The sequence below is a fragment of the Euleptes europaea genome, chromosome 9 (genome assembly GCF_029931775.1).
Source record: "Euleptes europaea isolate rEulEur1 chromosome 9, rEulEur1.hap1, whole genome shotgun sequence".
NCBI classification, from domain to species: domain Eukaryota; kingdom Metazoa; phylum Chordata; class Lepidosauria; order Squamata; family Sphaerodactylidae; genus Euleptes; species Euleptes europaea.
Window position 1 is genome coordinate 17,152,273 of NC_079320.1, and position 27,530 is coordinate 17,179,802.

General features: G+C 43.1%; 1 protein-coding gene across 2 annotated transcripts in view; it reads left to right on the forward strand.

The window, feature by feature from the left end:
* CCSER1 (coiled-coil serine rich protein 1) overlaps nucleotides 1-27,530 on the forward strand; it is a 716,622-nt gene that overhangs the window by 222,464 nt on the left and 466,628 nt on the right. For both annotated transcript variants that reach the window (XM_056855393.1, XM_056855392.1), the window contains exon 5: nucleotides 3,057-3,267. In XM_056855393.1, coding sequence (XP_056711371.1) covers nucleotides 3,057-3,267 — 211 coding nt within the window. The remainder of the gene's footprint in view (nucleotides 1-3,056; nucleotides 3,268-27,530) is intronic.

The following is a 27,530-nucleotide window of genomic DNA, read 5'->3' on the forward strand; positions in this document are numbered from 1 at the left end:
AATCAACACTTATTTAACACTTGGCTTGTCAGCCTGGTCTTCAGTTACCATTTTGAACGTAAGAATTGTTCCCCCTCAAAGGCTTCATCCACGTTCACCTTGCCTTCGTGCACAAAGCTTTTGTGCAAAGCTTCCCCAGGGTTTAGAATCCTGATTTGCGTGGTGTAAACAAACTCCAGTTAATCAAAGTACCAACATTGGGAACGTAACAGTGAATTGACTGAAGTAGAAAGTTTAGCATAAAGCTCCATACGTGAAGGGCAAAGGAAAGAGCGAAAGATGGACTGAAACACAGCAACAAGTGTTGTTCGTGCCCAATTTGAACTTGACTTCTGTAAGCAGAGGGAGGGAGGATGGTAGAGCAAAGACATTTGCAAGCACAGCAACAAGCTGTGTTCGTGTCCAGTTGGAGCAGAGCACCTGAATGCACACCAAATTGTTCAACACATCTGCATATCAAATAGGAGAAGTGATACTCTGATTACCAGCAAGATGCAGCTTTTGGAAATATCATTTCCTTGCCCATTGTAGAAGTTTGTTTGTTCACTTGAACATCAAGTATCTCTCCTGTGTATTTATTTTCCATTCCGATGCTTTGTCCCCAAGTGCACACTGCATCATGCAGACAAACACTCATATTGTCATGCACACATTCCTCCCCCCAAGGGTTCATCCATCCATAAAAAAAGCTGTCATTCTAATTTTTAAGGTGGTGGTGGGGTGATAAAGTGCTAGTGTTTAAAAAAATATTTTAAGAGAATTCACTTGTAAAGATATCTGTTCTTCTAGTGGTATCATGAACTAAGGGGGGTGGTCTGAAAGTTGAAACCAATGCTATATACATTTTCACAGGCAGGGACAGAGAGGATGAACGGTTGTAGTGATAGCAGCTGCTCTCCATGGCCATACAGGGAGGTTACCATGAGTCCTTCATTATTTTCTTCCCTCTTGCACTGATGTTTTGATGTACCAAATTATGAACACATTAAGCTGCCTTATACTGAGTCAGACCATCAATCTATCATGGTCAGTGTTGTCTGCTCTGACCAGCAGGAGAAAAAAGAGAAATGAGGTGCAAGGTAGAGCAGCTTATTGGCCCTTTTAGATCCCAACATGTTTTTAAAATTTTAAAAAAATTACTTCTAAAAATATTTTTAAAGGGTCGATATACGAAAAGTAGAGGGACCCTGTATTGATGTCTACTTTGAGTTGTTTTATCTTTTTTATTTGTTTTATTTTGGATTTATATCCTGTTCTATCCTGGCCAAAGCCGGGCTCAGAGCAGCTCACATCATAAAATTTCATTACAATGACTGACCGAAAGTCTCCAGAGTCTTGGGCCAAGACCATTCACATCATCGACTCCCTGATCCTTTATAATGGAGATGTAAGAGAAGTGGGCTCTGGGTGCTTCGCCCGTTGCTCCTCTGACTCCTGTAAGGGCTGAGCCAAGGGAGCTTCCTCGGCATCAGACCATTTGGAGGGAGAGTCTGAGTCAACCTCTTCCTCCGAAGAAGCCAGAATCTCGCTGCTGCCAGTCGCCAGCACGGAGATCTCTGACCGCTCTCCTCCTCTGCCTCCGCTCAAGTGGCCTTTTTATAGGCCTGGCTCTCCCTGCCATGTTCCCTGGCCCTCCCCCCCGAGACCTTATTAGGGCGTTGTGAGCCCTCCCCCGGAAGTCAGCCTTCTTCGGCCGGCCTCCGTCCCTGCGCTGGCGCGCCCCCGCCCGGGACACACCCGGCCGCCTCTCAGCTGGGCGGTGGGGCTGCTGCTCTGGAGTTGGGTTGGATTATCGTGGCCGCCCAGCTCCCAGTCGTTCAGCTGCGCCCTCTCAGCGACTGCTCCCAGGTCTTCCTCCGGCTGCCTTCCCCACACCCTGGCGGGGAAACTGTGGTCGGCTCTCTTTCCCGGGGGCTGCTCGCCAGACCTGGCTTCGTCGGGCGCTTCCTCTTTCTCGCCCGCCAGGCCTGCCAGAGAGAAAAACTCCTTCGGTAAGGGGGTTGGTGCCCCTTGTTCCGAAGCCCCAACTGGTCCCTCCCTGCCCCCGAGGTTCTGGTCGTGCTGGTGGAGCTGCTCAGGCCCGAAGGGACCTGGGCAGGGTCCGTCTCGGGACAGGAGATACCAAATTCAAATTTATTTTATTACAGCCAAAGGCCAGTATAAAGATATACCATAGAGTGAACCTGAGGCCTTTAATATATCATGAAGATACTGCCCCATTGAGCCAAACCCCAATTTGGTTTATTTAAATAGCAGAATCCATGCGATAGTATGATGCAGTGCCGGTCCCAGGTTTTGGGAAGCCCTAGGCAGACACTGCCCAGGGGCCGCCTTCTGCCCACTCATGCCACCTTTTCTACTCATCCACCTGTCGGTATTCCCATCACAAGTCCTCTCGCCACTTGTGGTCACAGCTGCCTGCACCACATTTGAGGCCTTTCTCCAGCTGTACTGGCTGTTGTGCTCAGCTTTCACCATCAACCTGCACGCACTTCCCCCTCAGTGTTGGGAAGCTGGGAACCTGGGTGGTGGAGTGCTTGTAGCCAGTGGAGTGCAGTGATTAAGAGCAGTGGACTCTAATCTGGAGAACCCGGTATGATTCCCCACTCCTCCGCATGAGTGGCAGACTCTAATCTGGTGAACCGGGTTGATTTCTCCGCTCCTACACATGAAGCCAGCTGGGTGACCTTGGGCTAGTCACAGTTCTCACTGAACACTCTCAGTCCCACCTGCCTAACAAGATGTCTGTTGTGGGGAGAGGAAGGGAAGGAGATTGTAAGCTGGTTTGAGACTCCTTTAAAAAAGGTAGAGAAAGTTGGCATATCAAAACCAACTCATCATCTTCTTCTCCTTCTCCTCCTCCTTAGGGAAAGGTACATGAGTATGTGGCAGGGGAGGGGAACAGGGGTCTGTGACAGTGACCCCTGCCCAAAGCCCCAGGCCCTGGCAGCTGCCCCACCTGCTGATGCCAGCCCTGGTACGAAGTGCATTATTGTTTTGTTTAATACACTCAAATAATTAGCATTAATCTCCTTTTTAAAATATTGTTTTGTCAGGAATCTTTCCCTCAAGCTGTCGAAGGATGTTGATCGAGGAGAAGTCCGGTGTCCTCGCGTCAGCCAACTAGCCAGCAGCCCATCTATGGAGTGGCCTTTTGCTACGATGGAAGAAGGTGGAGGGATGGAATCTCTTCCTTTCCGGCTGATGATGCAGGACTGTACGGCTGTGAAAACACTGCTGCTGAAAATGAAGCGAGTTCTTCAAGAGGTAGGAGTTTAAATGGCCAAATGAATGATATTATTTTTGAGGTTCATGACCATTCTGGAATAATACCAGCACCGTTATACCAAAAGAGTTGTCTTACTTTTACAACGACATTTCTTTTTTTTTTTTGCAATGATTATTTTTCACATAAATGCTGCCAACGATTTTATGCCAACCTCTCACCTATTACTGCTAGATCCTTAATTGTGAGATATAAATCGTGGTTCCACCTGATTTGCATAGTTTTTTGACTGCTGAAGGGAAGAGTGGGCAATGAAGCACGCTTGGGTGCCTGCAGGGGTGAAAGCAAGATGGAAGACTGACAGGAAAATGAAATGGAAATAAAACCGTTAGAACTGTGAAAGAGAGATGGAATGGTAAATAAAGCTTACCGAGAGTTGATTATTTTGATTGAAAAATAGTTCCTGCTCTGGTTGAATATCTGTGTGCTTTACTACTTGCTGCATAGCAAAGCAGGCATCTGATCACTTAATCGTGCAGCCAGATTGATTTTCCTCTTGCGTTGATGTAGCATTGCTTAAGCATACCATCTGAAGTTGCAAATTGGTCTGACAACCTAGAGGAGCCTTTGGGTGGCTGCATCACAGCTACTTCCACAGGTGACGTGTGATAAGGAACCTCTGTCTGTGACAGGTGATGGTTTTTTCACACGTGACAGTTGTCACTTAATATTGTAGTCCTTAAGAGAAGAGAATGTGTATATGAACAAAGCCTGCTTTGTATATCATATTTATTGCCCACTTGGAAGGCTTTTTTATTATTATTATTTCTTTTTATACAAGTTTCAAATATATATTTCTTATTCAACATACATTGTTTGTATATCGTACTTTTCTCACCCACTTGGAAGGCTTTAAGAGGGCAGTGGACATGTTCATGGAGGATAGGGTTATTCATGGCTATTGGTCAACATGAATACTAGTCATGATGCATACTTATTCTCTCTAGTATCAGAGGAGCATGCTTATTATATTAGGTGTTTTGGAACACAGGCAGGATAATGCCACAGTCGTCTTGTTTGTGGGCTTCCTAGAGGCACCTGGTTGGCCAGTATATGAACATACTGCTGTACTTGATGGGCCTTGGTCTGATCCAGCATGGGTTTTCTTTTGTTCTTATATCATAAATCATGCCTCAGTAAATTCTTATGAAGATTCTCGGAATGACATGAAGTTCATTCAAGGTCAAGTACGTAACTTGGTTCAAGTTCAGAAATGACATTGCACTTCAAAATCAAAACAAAAATAGAACTGCCACCAATATGTGTTTGTGGGTGTTCCAGTTGTGTCAGAATTGTGGCAGAGGAGGAAGTTGTAGGAATGTGCTAGGAAGTTGTAGTATCATGGTGGGGTATCATTTCTGAAAGGAAACACCAAAGCTTTCTGCGCTTATTACTTGCCCATTATTATACCTATATGCATCAACCTGTGATCTAGAAACTGGAAGGAAAAGGAAGGATGAAGCCCCCAGATTCTGCTTGAGAAACAGCCCTGACCAGACCTGGAAACAGTGAGAAAGTTCCAATATCCTCAATAAAAATAGCTCTATGGAATTGACATATGATGCAGCCCCCTGTCAGCTGAACAAATATTCCAAATTGCAGACAAATTAAGAGGCAGTTGTAAATGTATCCAGCTCCCCAGGTTCCTTCAGCTAACCAAGTTTGTAATTAACTAGTGTAGCATTGCTGATTGATTCAACAAGTTTGCATTTCAAGTGGTCTTTTTTTAAAAATCAATGAATCCATGCTAGAAACGGGCAATTCCTTCATTTCATGCTGCTTTGACACTCATTTCAAGTGCATGTGAATTTAAATAAAAATTAAAAGGCATTGGATTTAGCATTGGGATAAGCTAAGTCTTTAACTCCTTACTTGACAGTAGCTTAGAAAAATATCCTTGGCAGTCAGTTCTTTCCTTTTTGACGGCTCCCTGTAAACCATTTACACAGTCAAAAGGTTTGCTGACAAGTAATTCAATATCTTGGCATTCCCTTTTGAGACGAATCAGTTAGGAATGATGACTTTAAAGGCTATGTGTGTGCGCTTTTGATACAGAAGACAATCTTTATAGAAGTTAAGATCCTGAAACAGTATTTAAACCCCAGTGACGGTTCATGCCACTTACTGTTCTGGCAGGTATATAGTGGGAACAAAATATTTGAAAAGATTCTTGGTTGTGATAAAGGTCTTTATCAGTGAGATGGTGCTTTCTCCAGGCAAGTAACCATGGACCAAAGAACAAGCTCTTTAATAAGAGCTCCTTGACCAGGACTCCTTGACCAGTGTGATGCTGTAGTTAAAAAGGCAAATGCAGTCTTGGGCTGCATCAACAGAAGTATAGTGTCCAGATTACACGAAGTGATGGTATTGCTTTACTACGCTCTGGTAAGACTTCAACTAGAGTACTGTGTTCAGTTTTGGGCACCACAATTTAAAAAAAGATGTAGACAAGCTGGAACGCGTCCAGAGGAGGGCAACAAAGATGGTGAGGGGTCTGGAGCCCAAGTCCTATGAGGAAAGGTTGAAGGAGCTGGGTATGTTTAGCCTGAAAGAGGAGAAGACTGAGAGGGGATATGATAACCTTGTTCAAGTACTTGAGGGGCTGTCATATTGAGGATGGTGCCGAGTTTTTTTCTGTTGCCCAAGAAGGTCGGACCAGAACCAACAGGTTGAAATTAAATCAAAAGAGTTTCCGTCTAAACATTAGGAAGAATTTTCTAACAGTTAGAGCAGTTCTTCAGTGGAACAGGCTTCCTCGGGAGGTGGTAAGCGCTCCTTCCCTGGAGGTTTTTAAGAAGAGGTTAGATGGTCATCTGTCAGCAATGCTGATTCTGTGACCTTAGGCAGATGATGAGAGGGAGGGCATCTTGGCCATCTTCTGGTCACTAGGTGTGTGTGGGGGGGAGGTAGTTGTGAATTTCCTGCATTGTGCAGGGGGTTGGACTTGATGGCCCTGGTGGTCCCTTTTAACTCTATGATTCTATGACTTTGGATCTGCTTTCTCTCTCTCCTTAAGCTACTTTAGGACTGAAAGCAAGCAAAAGAAGATCTGTTTGCTGGTAGGCATAAGTCTTTGTGGATGGAACCTAAAGAAACTTACTGACGCTAAATGAGAGCCAGCATGGTGTAGTGGTTAAGAGCTGTGGTTTGGAGCGGCGGAGGCTAATCTGGTGAACTGGATTTGTTTCCCCACTCCTACACACGAAGCCAGCTGGGTGACCTTGGGTGAGTCACACTCTGTCAGCCCCACCTACCTCACAGGGTGTCTGTTGTGGGGAGGGGAAGAGAAGGTGATTGTAAGCCGGTTTGATTCTCCCTTAAGTGGCAGAGAAAGTCGGCATATAAAAACCATCTCTTCTTCTTCTTTATTATGGCCTGGGTGATTAGAAGAATTAGTGGCTGTGTGTAGGTGAAAGAGGGATGTTCGTTCTCTTTGTATTCCAGTCTTTCTACAAGAAGCTTATAGTGCAGGCCTAAGCAGTGTTACACCTTCCTGAGTCCATTGGCTTCAACTGATTTAGAAGGGTATAAATTTGTTTAGGATTGCACTGCTAGAGTACAGTGCATGGATTGGGCGGCCCCATTTTTCTCTCATTGCACCCTGCTGAGAAATGACCAGCCCAAGGTTACCCAGTTAGTTTTTTGTTTTTGCTTGAGAGGGGATTTGAACTTGTGCCTCCTCCGTCACGCTCCCTATACCACAATGGCTCCCATTCCTTCCATAATCCCTTAAAAAAAAAAAAAAAAACAGAAGAGGGGAGAAAGTATCTTTCTGGGTTGATACAGATCCAAGCTGGATTGGTGCTTATTAATAGTTACAGGATTAGGAACATACCTCGAGTTTGCATATTATCAAATACAAATTTCCCCATCCTGCACCTGCTAGCCTGCAGCTCATCAGTGGCCTTTAATGAAGGGACATTTCCCTTTGGTCACTCCTGCCAACTTCCTTTTGATTATGCATGACTTTTCCGCCCATCAGAGCTCACCTTGCTCTCCCTGCGCGTTTTGCTTGCATTTTCCAGATTCTGGCTAAAACAGCATCTGGAAAACACGGGCAAAACTTGTGGGGAGAGCGAGGCGACCTCTGACGGGCGGAAAAGGCATGCATAATCAAAAGGAAGCCCCAAAGCAGTTGGCGGGGGTGACCGCGGGGAAACATCCCCTGCATGAAAGGCCAGAGTTCTGAACCCAGTTTTAAAGCCTGGTTAGTGTTCATGGCTAACTGTGATGGTGATGCAACCTTTGACCGTGGATAACATTGGCAGGGAAACAGCAGGGGTAATTCATGCTCTAGAGAGAGAGGAAGCTAGGTCTTGTCCGTCTGCTTTGGCCTAGTCAACACACACCTCATCTATACTGCAGATTGTGCCTGAAACCTTAGTTTTGGTTCCAGATCCCTTGACAACTGTTTGTAGGAAGAATAATTGGGACTCTGTTTGGCTACCAATGTGCTTTGCTGACAAGATCACCGCTGATAATACTAGCCCAGTGAGGGTTGTGCTGTCCTTAATCCAATTGCCCATTATGAAGTTCCATATTTTTGGCCACACAAACTGTGGAAATGAGCCAGGTCCCTAGTTATCCATTGCCTTCCTTTGCTATGTTGCCTCAAGCTAGTCATTCCAATTGCACCTGATCCTTCTCAGCAACACCATTCTGTCTTTCTCCCTGTTCAGTTTGCCTGTACTGAAGATTAAAAAAAACCTAGCAAAGTATTCTTAAAAGTCTAGAAAATAATGGAATATGTGCCTTCCTTTCCATAATCCTGTGAGTAATTTTGAGCTAAGTGATGTGGTGCTTAATGACAGTGAAGATAAAAAAATGTTAGTGATAACGGAGAAGATAAAGCATAATAATGTTAAAGATAACAAGGCTCCTAATGAGTTCTCCAACTTTGTTAATAAAAGGGTATAGAAAATAGAAGGGGGATATGAAGGAGGGCACAGCAGACAGAGGAGATCCCGACCCATGTTAAGCGGTAATTGAATCTCCTAACAACTTAATTGGATTGAAGGAATTAAAATGTCAAGTTGTCAAACATAATTTTGTAATACGTAAAGCAACACTAACTGTGTGCAAGAACTTAAAGAAGTGATGTCCACTTGTGATCCTGCAGCTTCTGACATAGAAATGAGCAGTTAGTCATAATCTGGCTCCCTAACCCTTTCGTTCTTGTCACAGGCATCAAAGAAATAATATCACCAGGAGGAATGGACTCACTTTATAGGGTGATACTTTAAAAAAAAAAAAAAAAAAAAAAACTGGTACAGGAACTAAAGAGTAAAAGGTCCAAAGTAGATTTTCCCCAAGCATTTGAAATTGTGTGTGTCTACGTGTGTTAAGCGCCATTGAGTCGCTTCCGACTTATTGCGACCCTGTGAATTAATGACTTCCAAAGCGTCCTATCATCAACAGCCTTGCTCAGGGTTTGCAAACAAAGGGCCATGGCTTCCTTGATTTAGTCAATCCATCTCATTTGGAATAACTGTAGAATAAGTAGCCTAGACCATTTTCCTGCAGGAATTCACCATTAGGGAACTGAAATACATGACTCTTCAGATGATCACTTCTCTAGAAGTTAATGGATGACTTACACATTACAGAGTTCACAGGCTGGGCCTGGGATCGACACCTGAGAGCCAGTGTGGTATAGCGGTTAAGAGCGGTGGAGAATCTAGTTTGATTCCCCACTCCTATACATGAAGCCTGCTGGGTGGCCTTGTTCTAGTCACAGTTCTCTCTGAACTCTCTTAGCCCCACCTACCTTACAAGGGGGGGGAGAGGAAGGGAAGGAAACTGTAAGCCGCTTTGAGACTCCTTAAAGGCAGAGAAAAGTGGGGTATAAAAATCAGCTCTTCTTCTTCTGTGTCTTGTGTAACAGTCAAATGTGAATTGTGGGTTTCCTTCATGTGTGTTTCCACTCAAAACTGTGGTTAGGGTTGCCAACCTCCAGTTACTAGCTGGAGATCTCCCGCTATTGCAACTGATCTCCAGCCAATAGGGATCAGTTCGCCTGGAGAAAATGGCTGCTTTGGCAATAGGACTCTATGGCTTTGAAGTCCCTCCCCTCCCCAAACCCCGGCCTTCTTAGGCTTTGTCCCAAAAACCTCCCGCTGATGGCAACCCTAACTGTGGTACATATGGATAAGGGGCTTCCTCCAAAGTGCTGTTTTAATGACCAGAAATAGTAGGAATGGTGCTTCACATGCATCACAATCTGAATTGTGCATCATGCACCAGTAACTCACATCTCACCCCATGTTTGAATGCTGCTATCAATGCATGAACGTAGAAGGGTGTAAATCTGCATAGCATGATATTGTAGGAGCAATGTCCTGAAGTTTTTATGCATTGACTTCCACCACCATATTAATGTTGGCTTAGATCAGTGATGCTCACTCTGTGGCTTAGAGAAAACCACATTTGCAATGATCTCAAATCAAAACAGCCAAGCAATTACTGTATGCCCTGTGTACCAACCCACCAAACAGATACATACACTCAAATCAGATAAAATTATTACATAACTATAACAATGGTTGTATTCACATGATTTTTCTGGGCCCTTTACTTCTATCCTTAGCAGGGGCCTGCAGTTCACCATATTCCAGTCCATCTGGCGATGGATGTTTCAAAGGAGGGTACCATCTGTTAGCAACAAGCCTCGCCAGGTCTTCTCACTTTCCTAGAGCATGAGGTAGGTGACATGTTTGGGGAATGCTCAGAAGAGCCGCAAGTGTCATGTCAAAGAGCTACACATGGCTCCTGAGCCACTAGGTATCACTGCCTTAGATGTAAAGTTCTATAATTATGAGGTTGCTGAATACCGCCAAGTAAGAGAAAGGAGGGTTGAATCTTCCAATGAATTTTACAATTACACCCTAGTGATGGGAAGCATAACAATGCAAGATAAAAACAGGATGGCATTATCTGTATCGGGAAAGGATACTACTATGTGAAGAGTCAGAGATATCATCTAATGATCAGGGTACAGTACTTGGCAGTGATGGACAGCAAGATGACCATTCGGGAGAAGAATGCATAAAAAGGATATACTCTGTCTCATGTAACAAAGGTATGCCTCAGGGTGAAACTAGATGTGACAGAAGCAGCCATGTTTGTAGTTCACAGGCCTGTCTCACTGACGTATAAAATGGGGTATGCAACCAAACTCAGTGTGGTTACAGAACTTGAATTGTCCTCTCCCTTACTCTTCTGCAGTAGAACACACAAGCACCTGCCCTCCCTTGTCCACCTCTGGGGCGGAAGGGAGCTGGACTGAAGAAAAGTCCTAGAACAGTAGACATCATGGAAGCAAGTTGACAGATAATTCTAACTAATTCAACCTTGCCCTCGGAAACAAAGCTGCATCAGAGGCAGAAGTGGGAGTAGAAGGAGGGTCTGCATGATCCCAGTCTATAACCCATGATTAAGTGTTCCATCAGAATAAGGGCCAAATAATGTTGAAATAGCATCAAATTACTAATGGTGTTAAACTTGTTTTATATTGGAACTTCTTAACTATCTTCAAAGATAACCCTATAGAAACAAGCTGTTTTTGTTTTTGCAACTGCATGCAATCTGGGCATCAGATTACAACTGGTGGTACGCCACCAATGATAAACTGTGTCAGTAAGAGTACAGTTCTCCAATTTACATTTGTGAACGTGTAAGAGTAACAAGAGGGTAGGGGGCATTAACAGTATCATTCCCTACAACCCATTATGTATATGTGGAGCTTCCGACATGCAAAAGGTAATCACTGTGAAATTTTAAATGTAAATAGAAGCAATAATTAGTGCCATTTTAAACACATCCAAGGTTGTTGAAATACTGATGCCAATAAAGAACCAAATTTGTATGCGAGAGCCACCCAAGGAGATTAAGAGAAATCAGAGTAATGGTTTTTGTAAGGCAGATGTTGACATATCGAAAACTTCTTATCATCGACAGACCATTATTTATATATATTAGCTGGAACTACAGAGTTTCCCCTCCACTGTAAAAGTAATGCTGCCATTCGAAACAGTGTGAGAAAAACTGATCTTCTTAGAAGAAAGAATCCTAGAATATCAGTGATTCATGGGTAGATATTTAGTTTTATCTCTGTCCTGCTTGGGAGAGATAAGGGAACTGGTAATCATCTAGCTGTATCACTGGCTAGTCGCTTTGCGGTGTTTCAGAGTTTGCTGAAGTAATGCTTGAGCATATCTTTGTTTCCATGTCAGTTATCTTTCAGCAGATTTGAAATAAGGAGTGCTGGGGGGGGGATGAAAAATAGGAATCTCGTCTTTCAGACGTGGATGCTGGATGAGAGTGTTTCCACTTGACAGTCTGTCAGGAATGGGAAAGGAAGCCAGGTGGGGTTGAGTCAGTGGTAAAGGAAAGCTTTCAAATGGTGAAACTAAAACAGATTGGTTTTGTCCCCTCAGTTCTTATTCATAGTTTGGTAATTGGTGTTCATACTCAGAGAATTAACAAGTGGTGCTAGAAAGCACATGCTACTAACAGGGGCCCCACCTCATAAGGGCTACAGTCCAGGCAGCGAATACATAAGGATTATTTCATTGACTTCAGTACATGCAAAAACAGCTTGCGGGAACATGATTTAAAAAGTAAACACCAACATAAAATATAACATAAGCTGAGAAATGAATATATTAAAAAAAAATCAGACTCGAGAGGGTTCAGAGGAGAGCGACGAGGACGATCAGGGGCCTGGAGAACAAGCCCTATGAGGAAAGGCTGAGGGAGCTGGGAATGTTCAGGCTGGAGAAGAGGAGGTTGAGGGGGGACATGATTGCTGTCTAAGTATTTGAAGGGCTGTCACTTGGAGGAGGGCAGAGAGCTGTTCCTGTTGGCAGCAGAGGATAGGACTTGCAATAATGGTTTTAAATTGAGGGTGGAAAGGTACCGGCTGGATATTAGTGAAAATTTTTTTTTACAGTAAGAGTTGTTCGACAGTGGAACCAGCTACCTAGGGAGGTGGTGAGCTCCCCCTCACTGGCAGTCTTTAAGCAGAGGCTAGAGAAACACTTGTCAGGGATGCTCTAGGCTGATCCTGCATTGAGCAGGGGGTTGGACTAGATGGCCTGTATGGCCCCTTCCAACTCTGTGATTCTATGAAAAAACATTAACTGACATTAAGTGACACTGTCCTTCAGTGTTACCCCTTTGAAGATGCCTGCCACAGCTGCTGGTGAAACGTCAGGAAAGAAAACACCAAGACCACGGTCACACAGCCCGGATAACCTACAAGAACTGCTTTTAAAATTTCAATATTAAGTGCAACACAGAAAGCATGTTGTTTCTTTTCTTCTGGAAGATGCACCTTTCTTTCAACTGCAAGCTTTCTGGAAATAGCAAGCAAAGAAACCATCACCAAGACCTATTAAGTGACATCTGTAAATGCATAATCCAAAGCATTTTTTAAAAAATTATTGTGCAGTCAGGATGCAATAAAAATAACAAATGGCTCAGGGATGTAAAGGAGCCTTTTTTGAGACTTCAAAAGATAGGTTGTGCCACAGTTCAGAAGTCTCCGAAAAAGCCAAACAAGCCTGGGCATGTAAGAACACTTCTCGCTGAAGAGGGAGGACAGTAACACTTGTTTCTAACATCACCTGAGAGCGTTGTGTCACTCGAAATATATCAAATTTGGCACCGTCAATTAAACTTTTTGATACCCTCCACTGAATCACAGTTGTCATGTTCCAATATTAGTACTAATTTCTCTTGTCAAGCTGCAGGCAGTAGCTGCTGCTGGGTATCTACCGAGGCATGCTTGACTGTCTTTTCCTCTCCTAGGAAGGATGAAATAATTGTCTTCCTCTAGTCTGTCCATGGAATTGCTATTGGTTTAACTCGAGACTCGCTTTATTTTCCTGAACCACAGAGGAATGCTCGGGGTTTTTTGAGGCCCTCCTTACCAAACAGACGGTATATTGTACTTGAGGTAAAATCTGAAGCAGCCCTACTGACTCTTGTGCTTCAGCCCGCAGGATTTGGGGTTTCAGATATTACTGAGGGAATTTATACAAACAAAGTGTGTTGCGAATGGACGCTGCAGATTTTGTGTCAAAGGTATTCTGCTGTCAAACTTGCTTTGTTCAGCTGTGATGATCAATGGCTGAATGCAAATGCCTGCTGAACAGGTTTGTACAAGGGTTTCCCCCCTTATGTATCAATATTTGGATAGGCCAGGCTAGCCCAGTCTCATCAGTTCTCGGAAGCTAAGCCGGGTCAGCCGGCCCTGGAAAGTATTTGAATGGGAGACCACCAAGGAATTCCAGGATCACTATGCAGAGGAAGGCAATGGGAAACCACCTCTGTAAGTCACTTGCCTTGAAAACCCTATAGGGTCGCTATAAGTCAGCTATGACTTGACGGCACTTTACACACACATACACACCAATACAATATTGATCCAAACAGACTGGAAGCCATTAATGACTTAGATGACTAAGGATGACTTAGATTAACACCATACAGTAGGGTTCTTTAATTAAAAAAAACCCCACTTTTTATTTGTGACTAATTTATCTGATTTGAGTCTGATTGAACAGCATGACTTCTCACAGAGGGACAATTCTCCATGCAGAGGCAGAGGATTTTTTTTCAGGATCTTTAAGAGGGGGTGGGTCTGGCAGTTGCTAGTACACATTAACATTCTTTTGCCAGATCCTACCACCTTCTTTAAATTTCCAGATTTCATTTTTTTAAAGAAAGTATCTAGCCCTTTTCGTTGCAAAGATACAAAGGGTCCCCTTATATCTTCAGAAGGGTTAGAGGCTTTTTAAAAAACGAAAGCAACAAATTCAAAGAACAGAATGGAAGAACAGTCCTTGGGAAAACTGGCTCGCTGTCTGCAAGTGGCAAATGAGACTTCAGCTGAATTGGGTGTTGGGCAAGACTTGTACATTTGTTATGGTTGTTTGTGGAGGTCTTGCTCCAGGTATCCCCTGTGGCAGGCATCTCCAACAACAAGGACAAGGGCACAGGGCTGGCGCAGAAGAAGGGAGCAAGCCCACAGGGCGCCTGTGGCCGGGCATAGCTTGTTGGCTGTATCTCCAAAAGTGAAGGGTGATGGTGTGCCCCTGGGACTGTGTGGGTGGCTGGAAATGAGCATGGCAGTCATGCATGCCAATTATCCTAAGCCAAGGCAGCTCTTGGGGAGAAATTTAAAGGTGGTCAGGCGCAGGAGCTGGGAGGCTGAGCAGGAGGTGAGACTTGGCAGGCACAGGAGAGAACAGGGTGGCACACCCCGAGGTGAGGACAGAGCCAGGGAGTGAGGGAACTCTCCTGGATGGGAGGAGGATGAACACGTGGAAAAGGGCAAGTTGGCAATAAAGAGTTATTTGCCCCACACGTCTTGCATTCCTAGCCTTTTCAGAATCTTAGTTGTAGTTGAACAAAGAGAACTCTGGATATGATGATTTCATTTATAGCAGAAGGTTTTTTTTTCACAGCTTTCATTGCTGTGGCGCCCACAGCCTATGAGACAAGCACTATTTACTTATGCGGAAAACCTATATGCCGCCACTGCTGGTGGCTCACAAGGTAAAAATAATGCACTGCATAATAAATTATGGGCTTGCCTCATTCTGTGGATCCTGGAAAGTTGAAAGAGCAAAATAAATAGATAAGTAAAATCTAGTTATATGTGTGGTTCCCTTGCGTTAAATGGATCTAACATATTCTACCAGGGCGAGTGCCTTCTCTGTGGTGGCCCTATTCTCATGGAATGTTTTATCAGAGGACACATGTACCCAGCAGGACCTTGTTAGCTTCCTCAGGGCTTGCAAGACAGAGCTCTTCCAACAGGCTTTTAAAATTAGTCATCGCACATGCCTTGCAATGCTTGTATTGTTTCCACCAGATCTTTTTACTGTTGGGTTTTTGGATGCAACTATTTTTCCATAGGAGATTTTGGATCAAAATTGTGTTATATATTTATTATGATTATTGCTCTTCAGATGGTCTGTTGAATTTTATTTTGCTTTGTTGTAAGCCACCCTGAGCCTTGCTCTTTGAGGGAGCATTGGGGTATAAACTTGATAAATAGATACATCTCTAGGTCAGGGATTAAATTTGTGGGTGACCGTGGGCCAGTTGCAGTTTCTCTCAGCGTAGTTTATTTTACAGGGCTGTTATGCGGACAAAAGAGAGAGGGGAGGGGACCATATATGCTGCCCTGAGGCCCTTGGAGGGAAGATGGGATAAAAATCAAATCAATGTTACATACAGAATGAAAATTAAAACTGAAGAGTAAAAAAAAATTTGTATCTATCTTCTGTAGGCACATCTTTCAACCACACACTGATTAAGATTTGGCAGTGCTAGCATGCTACTTGTAGGGCCAGATTTAGTCCCTCAGCTACTGTTTGGCCATCCTTGGTCTACAGTGTTGGCAAAGAAGCCATGCAAAATGTCAAGTTTTTGCTCTGTGGTAAGGGTACACAAGTCCAATTTGTCGAATCCACATAAATTAGCAATTAGTAATTTTAGAAATTACTTGAGCTTGCCAGTGGTCATAAATATTCCATACAATCCTTCTTAAATGTGTGGGTACGTATATTGTTACAGGCCTTTGTGGGCCAACAGACGTTTTGGCAGCTGCTTCAAAACAACTTCAAAATGTTGTTTGCTGGTGGCTGTATCAAAATGTTCTCAACAATTATACTCCGGGATGATAAGAGAGTCTATTATAATGCAAATGGTGATGCTGTTTTGTGACAAACTGCTCTCTGTTCTTGTAAGAAAACGATTTACACATTATCTGCGATTAAATTAGCCTTTCTAATTTCAGCCAAATATGATTACATTTCAGTTTGTGTTTCAAATAATTATTTCTAAAAGTGTCCCCATTCCTTTTAAAAGTACAGCGCTTCGGAAGATTGTACTCCTTTATGACAAGTGCAAATGGATTTTTTCTTTTTTAAAGAGAGATAAAATTAGTCGTACTAATAGGGCAAAAATTCCATGGTGACAAGGAGGCAATGTTTCTGAGCCCTCAATTACATGTAAATGTGTCTTTTATATAAGCAGAAATAAGCATATGGTATGTGTAGTTCAGTCAATTATATAAACACGGTTGCAATTCCATGAAAGAATCATAGAAGCACATTTCTAGGAAACACCGTTTCCACACCGTGTACACAATAACATTGTACAGGGTTGTAATATATCTGTTTGTATTTTTCTTTTGTCCTTTTGGACATCAAAAATAGTGACGGGGATTAAAATAAAGGGCATTGTCATACATCTTCCTATTGCCCTGCTCTGTCTCACCCTTTCAGAAGCTTACGTTCAGGTAGTTGCCCATCACAGACTGAGAGCCTGTGTGGCGAAGTGGTTAAGAGTGTCAGATTGGTATCTGGAAGACCCAAGTTTGAATCCCCACTCATGCCATGGAAACTCGCTAGGTGACCTTGAGCCAGTCACATACTCTCGGCCTAACCTACCTCACAGGGCTGTTGTGAGGATAAAATAGAGGAGAGGAGAACAATGTAAGTTTCTTTGGGTCCCCATTTGGGAGAAAGGTGGGGTACAAATGAAGTAAATAAAGAAAATAAAAGCAGGAAAATTGTGAGGGGAGAACAAAAGATAGCAATTCCTTGAAGTGCTGAGGAGAGTCAAGAACATTTGTTTCTTTGAAGTATTCGTATCCCATAAACTGAAGGCGGCTTACAACCAGATGGCCTCCACAGAACAATAAAATCAATAACAATACATTGGCAACTAATCCATCCACAGCCTATCATAATTTGGGCAGAAAATTCAAATCATGACAATGAGCCATAACAACAACAACAACAACATTATAATGATGATAATAATAATAACAATAATATCATTGAAAAAATCCTTAAAAAATGAGACTTTTTTATGTTCCTTATGAAAAATCAGCAGAAAGGGAGCCATCCTTGCCTTCTCCAGGAGGTTATTCCAGTGCCTTGACACTGGCTGAAAAGGGCACAGAGGCAGGTAGTACAACCCAAGGAGGCAAGACTGCATGCAGTAGACAATTTGAGGAACCCAACTGGCACCTCAGGAGATGGTAAGCTCTCCTTCCCTGGAGGTTTTTAAGAAGAGGTTAGATGGCCATCTGTCAGCAATGCTGATTCTGTGACCTTAGGCAGATGATGAGATGGAGGGCATCTTGGCCATCTTCTGGTCACTAGGTGTGTGGGGGGGAGGTACTTGTGAATTTCCTGCATTGTGCAGGGGGTTGGACTTGATGACCCTGGTGGTCCCTTCCAACTCTATGAGTCTATGAAAACAGGATTTCTATGAAAACAGGCACAGGGTTCAGATAAGGATAGGCGATCCTTCAGAAAACTGGATCCCACATCCTTAAAGCGCTTTAAAGGTAAGGCAAAAGTCCAGTGGCATCTTAAAGACTAAAATTTATTTCAATACGTGATTTTGTGAGTCACCATACACTTCTTCAGGGATGTATAGAAATCAAACTCAAAATCCTTCTTATGGGGCAGCTGAGAAGGAGAGGAGTTAAGGCATTGGGTTAATTCCTCATGATTTGTACAAGTGTAGATCAATTGTAGGCGAATGGCTGTACATTGGATTGCTCTGCTAGTTTCCCTCAAAATTCCTTGTATTCCTGGAGCCTCTATTTTCACTTTGAGATGAAATTTTGTAGCAGCTCGAATTTTAACTGAAGAAATAGAGATGGGGTGAAGGGTTTTATCTAGGAATAATCTCCAAGTAGTCACATTAGTGTTAATTTCCCATCATGTTAAAACTGTCCTGAAATGCCAGTTGTTCAAGTTAATCCCTCTCTTCAACAAGTCTACTTGTGTGCTTGGCACTTGCTGAACCGGGGAATTCATCTTGAGGCTGCCCCCTGCCAACATTTCAAGGGTTCCATTCCATTTTCAGGTTAACTCCCCTTCATAGGCACTTAAAACAAATAGGCTTTCTTCCTAGGACAGCTTTGCCAATAACAAGGAAGCATGCATGACTTTGGGCATCTTCTTTTCATACTTACTCCCCGGTGCAGTGCCTGAAATTAATGTGCAGTGTGTCCTAAAGTGTCTAAATGTAAGGAGAGATACTCGGGTATTTGCTTCATATGTTCCACAGAAGCACGTGAAGAAAAAGACGTGTCAGTCTCTTACATAAGCTCTGCCAGTCTCTTTTCAACGTGCAGCACTTTCGCTTTAAGACTTCCCACCTTCTGCATTTTTCTTTCTCATCATTATCTCATGTTTTCTCAGCTATTGTAATATATGTGACCTTGCCTGGATCACCCAGGCTAATCTGATCTTGTCAGATCTTGGGATCTAAGCATGGTCAGTTTTGGTTAGCACTTGAATGGGAGACCACCCAGGAAGCCCAGGGCTGCTATGTGGAGGCGTGCAGCTTCAAACCACCTCCATTCGTTTCTTGCCTGGAAAACCCGACAGGGTTGCCATAAGTTGGCTACAACCTGATGGCCATTGCCACCACCACTATGTGTTCATAAAAAGACTTGGCTGTGCCTGCATTTTCCAATCTATATGTGTATGTGTGCCGTCAAGTCGCATCTGACTTATGGCAACGCTGTAGGATTTTCAAGGCAAGGGACGTTCAGAGGTGGTTTGCCATTTCCTGCCTCCACATCAATATAGCCAATGTCAAATGGGAAAGGGAGGAACCCATAGGGAATTGTCATGCATTATTCAGGAATAATTGAGTGGAAGAAATGCAGCTCTCTCTCTCTCTCTCTCTCTCTCTCTCTCTCTCTCTCTCTCTCTCTCTCTCTCTCTCTCTCTCTCTCTCTCTCTCTCTCTCTCTCTCTCTCTCTCTCTCTCTCTCTCAAAGCTTAGCAGGGTAAATTTCAAGGTAGAGGGACTTCCAAGCCTTTAGACAGTTAATGATGTAGAACTGAGAAGGATAAGGTCTAAATGGGCAATTAGAATTGAAAGAACAGAAGTGGTCAGAAAGTATGCAAAGAAACTTCATGGAAAGATGGCGACAAGCAGCCAGAATTAGGCAAAGACTTAAAAATGAGCAGAAGAAATGACATGGGAAGATCAGTCAAATAATTAGTTTCGAAAGCATATACCCTGAAACTCTTGTTGGTCTCTAAGATGCTACTGGACTCAAATCTAACTTTTTTACTGCAGAGCAACACGGCTAACCTCTGAAACGAGCTTCCAATAATTAGAACATTGTATGGCAAGTAGTTGCAGTAGTTATAATAAAGAATAATTTATTATTCTTCGTATCTTCGGGACCGCCTCTCCTGGTATACCCCCCGAAGAGCATTACGCTCTGTTGATAATAATCTGTTGGTGGTCCCCGGCCCAAGAAATGTGCGGCTGTCCTCGACCAGGGCCTTTTTAGTCCTGGCCCCGGCCTGGTGGAATGCTCTGCCGAATAACATCAGGGCCCTGCGGGACCTGAAGGAGTTCCGCAGGGCCTGTAAGACAGAGCTATTCCGCCAGGCCTATGGTTGAGGACAGCCGCAGGTGAGAGTAAGTAAGATCTGCGCTGGCCTCCCTACTCCCCACCCTCAGTTTATGACCTATTTGAGGGTGGATAGCCGAACCGATTATATACTATGGTTGGTCTTACCTGCTACAGTATGTACTTATATACGGCGACCATCTTTTAAATTAATCAGGTTGTTCTGTGGTTTTATGGTTTATATATTTAATTGTTATTGCTATATCGGAAATTTTGGTGTTGTAACCCGCCCTGAGCCCGGCCTCGCCGTGGGAGGGCGGGCTAGAAATACAATAAATAAATAAATAAATAAATAAATAATCAATCATTGGTCTTGCTTCACACCTGTTTTAATGCTGGTTTTGCATAGCCTAGAATGTTAACCCCTCTTATTTATTTGTTTGTTTGTTTATTTCACATGAACACCTGAAGCTGCCTTATACTGAATCAGACCCTTGGTCCATCAAAGTCAGTATTGTCTACTCAGACCGGCAGTGGCTCTCCAGGGTCTCAGGCAGAGGCATTTCCCATCACCTACTTGCCTAGTCCCTTTCACTGGAGATGCCGAGGATTGAACCTAGGACCTTCTGCATGCCAAGCAGATGCTCTACCACTGAGCCACAGCCCCTCCCCTCATCTCATCTCAGAGTTGGTAGGGATCACAAGAGTGATTTAGTCCAAACCCTTTCCAATGTAAGTATGTATGATTTTCCGGGAGTAAACTTTTGAGAGTCAGTGCTCCCTTCAAGAGTCAGTGCTCCTTTCATCAGGTATCTGATGAAGGGAGCATTGACTCTCAGATCTTATACCCTGAAAATTGTGTTGGTCTCTAAGGTGCTACTGGACTTGGATCTAGCTTCCTTAACTGTGGTGCTCAAATCTGAACACAGTCCTCCAGGTGAGGTCTAACCAAAGCAGTGTACAGTGGCACCAATACCTCACACGCTCTCGACACTACACTTCTGATAATGCAGCTTAAAATCGTGTTAGCCTTTTTTAACTGCCATGTCACACTGCTGGCTCATATTAAGCTTGTGGTCCACTAGAAATGCCCAATCCTTTTCACAGGTGGTACTACCCAGCCAGGTTTCGCCCACCCAATATTTGTATAACTGATTTTTACTGCCCAAGTGCAACACTTTACTCTTGTCCCTGTAAAACTTCATTTTATTTGCCTGGGGCCAATCCTCCATCCTAGCCAAATCCAGCTGTATCCTATTTCTATCCACCCAAGGTATTAACTACCCCACCCGGTTTAGTATCATCTGCAAACTCGATGAGCACATTCTAAACTCCATCAGTCATTTATAAAGGTATTAAACAGCACTGGGCCCAAAACAGAACCCTGAGGCAAATTTGTCACTTCCCTCCAGGTTGGTGGGGAATCATGAACTATCACTCTTTGGGTACAATCTAGCAACTAGGCCTTAATCCACCTAACAGTAATGGGGTTTAGTCCACATCACACCAGCTTCTCAACAAAAACATCATGGGGCACCGTGTTAAAAGCTTTACCAAAATCCAGATAGACCACATCCTTGGCATCCTCCTGATCCAACTAACTAGTAATTGAGAGAGAGAGATATCAGATTGGTCTGACATGACTTATTCCTAAGAAAACTATGCCGCAATTTAACAGTCACACAGTGTCTCTCCAGCTGCTCACAAACAGACCCTTAATCTGTTCTAAAATCTTTCTTGGAACTGATGTCAAACTAACTGACTGATAATTTCCTGGATCATCTTTCCCCCCCTTTCTTAAAAGTAGGCTCAGCGTTAGCCCTTTCCCAGTCCCCCGGTACCTCCCATGTCCTCCAACATTTTTCAAAAATTAAAGAGAGATTCCGAGAGGACATCCACCAGCTCCTTCAGCACCCTAGGATGCAGTTCATCAGGTCGGAAGGACTTGTATGGATTTAAAGTAAGGATGTAACAAGGCTATGTGTACGTGAACCACTTTGGGTTTAAGAAGGAGTGCCATCTACCATGTCTGTGAATCTTAGTGCGGTCCATTCATTTTATCTCATAGATTTGCATGCTCTTTTCTTCCTGTACTGGGGGTAGCTCACAATAGTTTGGCACAGTGCATCTAAAAAAATAGTGCTGAGAAACAGTGTGAAGTATTAAGAGGGCAGTTTTATCAGCTGGGTTTTTACCACCTGGGTTGTGCACTGGCATCCTTATTTGGGGGAGAGTATTGTATAACCCTCGGAGAGCCATTGAAAAAGCTCTGTTTGTTTGAGGCTGATCAGACCACATAATAATGGTAGCCAAGGCAGTGTTCCTTTCCTTATCATTGCTGGATGGAAATATTTTGGGGGAGCGCGTTCTGAGGTATGTAGATTCTGAGCTGAAAGTCAGAACCAGCACCTTGACTTAGGCCAAGAATTCGGCTTACTACTAAACTGAGGGAAGTGGTACCCGAGAACATGGTAGTTCCCTGTTTGTTTTGTATGCGCATGCATATGCAGCATTTTTCCAAGTAGACTGGGTCACTTGTAGTGTTGCCAACCCTGTAACGGCAACCCTTTGGAGCGTGGGGAGGGAGAATGTCGCTGACATGACGACACTCTTGATATAAAGACCATAGTGATTGGAAAAACCTTCTGCAATATCAACCCCCCCCCTTTTCTCATGCCACTCAGTGGGTGGGAATTAGGGTTGCCAGGTCCCTCTTCACCACTGGCAGGAGGTTTTTGGGGTGGAGCCTGAGGAGGGCGGGGTTTGGGGAGGTGAGGGACTTCAATGCCATAGAGTCCAATTGCCAAAACTGCCCTTTTCTCCAGGTGAACTGATCTCTATCGGCTGGAGATCAGTTGTAATAGCAGGAGATCTCCAGCTAGTACCTGGAGGTTGGCAACCCTGTTGCAACACCTTTTGGAATCTGTTGCAGAAGATATTGGTAAAAATTATTTTGAAAGAGATGCCACCAATAAAGCCTGCTGCCATTTTTTTTATTGGTACACATGACTCCTAATTTTGTTGCTGGTCATGTTTTGTGTCTCAGTTATTAATTTAGAGGGAAATACTTGTCCATACACCTGTCAGGTACTTGAGTTTGTGTCGGTATCAGCTACTTGTGCCGTGATTGTATTCTGGAATCAGTCGAATAGCCACTGTACTGTTTATTCCAGTTTACCTTGTAAATCAATTCAATTCGATTTGATTTATTACGGTCATTTGACCAGCATTATAAAAATACATAACTTGTAAATCTCAGCCCATTTGTTGTATTTCTTTATAAGAACTGAGTGGAAGCTGCTACCTTAATGGATAGTCTGCGGTGTAATAGATGGCCAGCAGGTGGAACTCTTCATGCTTGGACAATTGTTAAACCACTACAGGATTTTGCTTTCCTGCTTCAAGACTACTGCTGCCTAAGATATAGCATGGAAATCCAGCAGTTTCCAAAAAAATCTTATTGTCAGTGACAAAAAAAATTGGGGCATGTGCGTTATTGTTCCAGAAACACAATTTAAGTTTGTCGATGAATTTTGTTCTTTATGTTTTCGTACATTTCTTAGAACTAACTACTGTGTAAAGATATTATTCTCATAAGTATTATTCCTTATAATATATAGGACTTTGAAAGCATTAAGCAGAATACCTGAGCAAGGGGCCATCATTTCTTCTGTAACTGTGAAGAAACTTCAGGTAGCAAGTTCTGAGTGATTGAGAGCTACAACCGACAGAACATGAAGAAATTCAAAATGGCGGCTCTTAAGAGATACAAGAGTCAAGAGTTACAATGTTGTGTAATGGTCACAGTTGTAAACTATGATCAAGAGGTCTGGGTTCAAGTTCATGCTTGGCCATGAAGTACACTGGATAACCTTGGGCCATTTACTTCTCATAACCTGATTACCTCACAGAGAAACCAACTCAAAATGGGGGAGGGGGGGGTCACAAAATCCACAAATATTCCTGGGTTTAGCATGTCTCTGAACCACAGATGCTGGTGAAAAAGAATAGGGGAGAGATATTGTCTCCATGCCCTTCTTGAGAGTTCCCCAGAAACATCTGGCTGGTCACTGATGGAGAGAAAATGCTGATTGGATGTTTGTTCTCAAATACTTGCATCTTATCATGGGACCTAATCATGAATTCAATGACCCTGAACTGACCCTAGAAGCTAAAATGACTAAACTGAAGCTATCATATTTTGGTCACATTATGAGAAGACAAGAGTCACTAGAAAAGCAGTCATGCTAGGAAAAGTTGAGGGCAGCAGGAAAAGAGGAAGACCCAACCAGAGATGGATTGACTCAATAAAGTAAACCACAGCCCTCAATTTGCAAGATCTGAGCAAGGCTGCCAAAGACAGGACATTTTGGAGGACACTGATTCATAGGGTCGCCATGAGTCAGAAGTGACTTGACAACACTTAACACACAATCATGAATTCAGACCATCATATTTAAGGAGCTTCATTCCACGTGTCCCATCTAATTAGAATAGGAAGAGATGTTTATCTTAGAATCTTAGAGCTGGAGGTTTTCAAAAAGGCTAGTCTGTTGCAAGGCCCCGAAGAATTAATGACCCTCCATTTAGCCGCGTAACCATTTCTGCAGTTCAGATCACAGTGCGCCTCAAACAAAGCAGGTAAGATTTTTAAACCATCATTTACAGAACAAAGAGGCCAAGAGGATGTGCGAATAGCCCAAGTTACATGCTGAAGTTGGAACTCAAAATTTAGCATTTCTACCAATCTCTATGGCCAGCCTGACCTACTGCAATATGTCCAGACTTTGAAGTATCTTGATTAAGCAGATGTTTGGCATGGTCAAGACCTCTGCTAAGTTATCTCAAGGAATTTTTAACTGGAAAAAATGTGATTTATTTTCATGCCAGCAAACATCCTACTTACAATTGTAGCAGTAAGGAAGCAAGCAAATATCCTACAGTCAGTTGGTGGGGGCATCTTCCACAGCTACAGCTGTTTTGTTAGATTCGGGTCCAGTAGCACTTTAGCAACCAATAAGATTTTCAGGATATGAGCTTTCAAGAGTCAAAGGTCCCTTCTTACGAATCTAGCTCTTTTACTGTAGACCGACACGGCCATCTCCGAAGCTATTTTGCCGTTTGACCGGAACATGACCTTCCAAGACGATGTCAGCAGACTTGATCCTCCCTGCTGTTCCTTTGGGAAGAAGCTTCCCAAGTTAGAATATCTTTCTGGCACTGAGCACAGAATTTCTCTTTTCCCTAAAAACAAAGGTGGCTCCCCCCCTCCTCCGCCCACGTCAAGGCACGCGTGCTGAAAACTGCGGCAATGATTGTCAAATGCTATAATATAGTGCTGACTTTCCCACGCTTAAATCTGAGAAATGTTCAGAGGTTAATGCTGCTCAAGCTGAATTTATAGTGGTTTTATGCCCCTTTTTTCTTGCCTTCAAGGTGCCATTGCCAATCCAGATATCATTTTGGACAGCAGCCCCATTAATGTCTGCTCTTAAAAAATATGGATGAAGTTATCCTTGATCCAGGTCTGTCATTTACTTTAACCACATTCTTTATGTCTCCATCTTTTTTGAACATTCCTCAACCTGTCTTAGTGTTCACGGAAACAAAATCAGGCATCTATTCACTTATCACCTCCCAGTGGAATATTTCCGTTCTCTGTTCTCTTGTTGCTTCTCCTTCTGTGTTTCGTTGTTGTTTGTTTGTTTGTTTTTATCCTTAATGCTGGTGCTTTCCATAATTTTATGGAACACAAGTTGTTTCTGTCTAACATCATTTCCGTTGTTAATAGTGAGTAGTAGAAGAAGAGTTGGTTTTTATATGCCGACTTTCTCTACCACTTAAGGGAGACTCAAACCGGCTTACGATCACCTTCCCTTCCCCTCCCCTGTAGACACCCTGTGAAGTAGGTGGGGCTGAGAGAACTCTAACAGAGGTGTAACTTGCCCAAGGTCACCCAGCTGGCTTCCTGTGTAAAAGTGGGAAAACCAGCCCGCTTCACCAGATTAGCAGCTGCCACTCATGTGGAGGGGTGGGGAATCAAACCCGGTTCTCCAGATCAGAGTCCACCACTCCTAACCACCTCTCTTAACCACTACACCACACTGGCTCTCAGCTATTAAGTGGTGTTGTACATATTAATTGCACTATTGACTGTGACTCTACATTTTCATAAACAGCAATTTCCTTCTTATGTGACACAAGTCGGGTGTCACCTTGATTCTAAACTTTTTCTTAATGAATATTAGCAAGTGCTTCATATAGCTGCATAGACAGTGTGACACCTTATATGTACATTAGATACAGCCAGATCGCCCTCACATCCATTAGATACATTAGATACATCTTAGATTCAAAAGATAAGGTTTTGATAATCAGAAAGCACAGCCCGCGGCAGAACGCAGAATCAGGGTCTCTCTGTTGGGTTGGCTTTGTGTTCATTTTGTGGTTCAGAAATGGTCTTCATTCTGAAACGAAAAGGGACGCTCATTCTTCAGCATTTTTAAAGTGTCGGAGAATGTCTTAGTTGAATTGAGAAGCTTGATGGTTGGTTTGTGGTTTTGTTTTATTTGCTTGTCCATTTAGATAAACTGTACATGATGCTTTACAGAATTCATTTTTTCTGGCTCCCTGCTCATTTTCAAGTATAAAATACTAGAATTCACTCAGATTCCTTATCCTGCGCAATCCCCATTCATCCAATAACTTTTGCGACAACAGATTGTGTTCTACTGTGGGCTGTAATATATTTTTTCATAACCCTTCCCATAGGCATGGAGCCAATTTCTTCTGTCTTTTTTCACAGAACTGGCTTTAGAATACTGAAAAGTGGAGACATGCGAGGAACTTGCGGAAGTGACCATCCCATTCCAACACCTTTGCTTATTCCCCTCTCCCACCACCCCTTCTCTCAATATCTCCCTCTCCCTCCATCTTCCACTGATTATCTCTCTCTGTTTTCTCCTTCTTCCTCCGCCCACACCTCTTGTCACTTTTAAATCCTTCCCTACATTGCATTTATATGAAATATTAATGCCCCCACCTCTCTTTTACAAATTGATTCGTGGCGTACAACAAAGTTAGATCCCTTAATAATCTGATAAAATTAACAAAGCCATAAAGTGAGATGTACTAGCAGTGAAAAATAGGAATTGCGTTATTTAAAACACCAGATATAAAAACATAGACCCTAAAAACCATCTTTTTTAGTTAGTGGAACCATAATAAAATTAGTAGAATCATAATAAAGCCAACTAAAATTATGTAAATTTGAAACTGCAGCAGATACAAGGAAGAAGCCTCAACTGAGCACTTGGTAACCGCCTCTGTTTTCATCTGGCACCCAAAGCTTAATAAGTTAGGTTATAGGTAGACAGCCATGGGAAGAATATCCCAGAATCATTAGAGAAAAGGTCCTGCAGCTACAATGTGTACCTGGCAAGCTGTTTGTGGAGAACATCTCAGAAGTTGTGGCCAGATGAAAACAAACATTTGGGGTGGACTTGCCAGAAGATTTCAATTTTATGATGCAATCCTAAGACCTATTTCCTGGATGTAAGCCTCACTGAGTAGGCATGAGTAGGATTCTGAGTTGACCTTTTTAGAATTGTTGTTATCCATGTCCCTTTACATTAATTTGTAGATTCTTTCTTGGGTGAAACATAAAAATGTTGATAAGTGTAATCATATTCCATTGAACTTCCCCTCACTGGCAGTCTATAAACAGAGGCTGGACAAACACTTGTCAGGGATGCTCTTTTCCTGCTTTAAGCAGGGGGTTGGACTAGGTGGCCTGTATGGCCCCTTCCAACTCTATGATTCTATGATACTT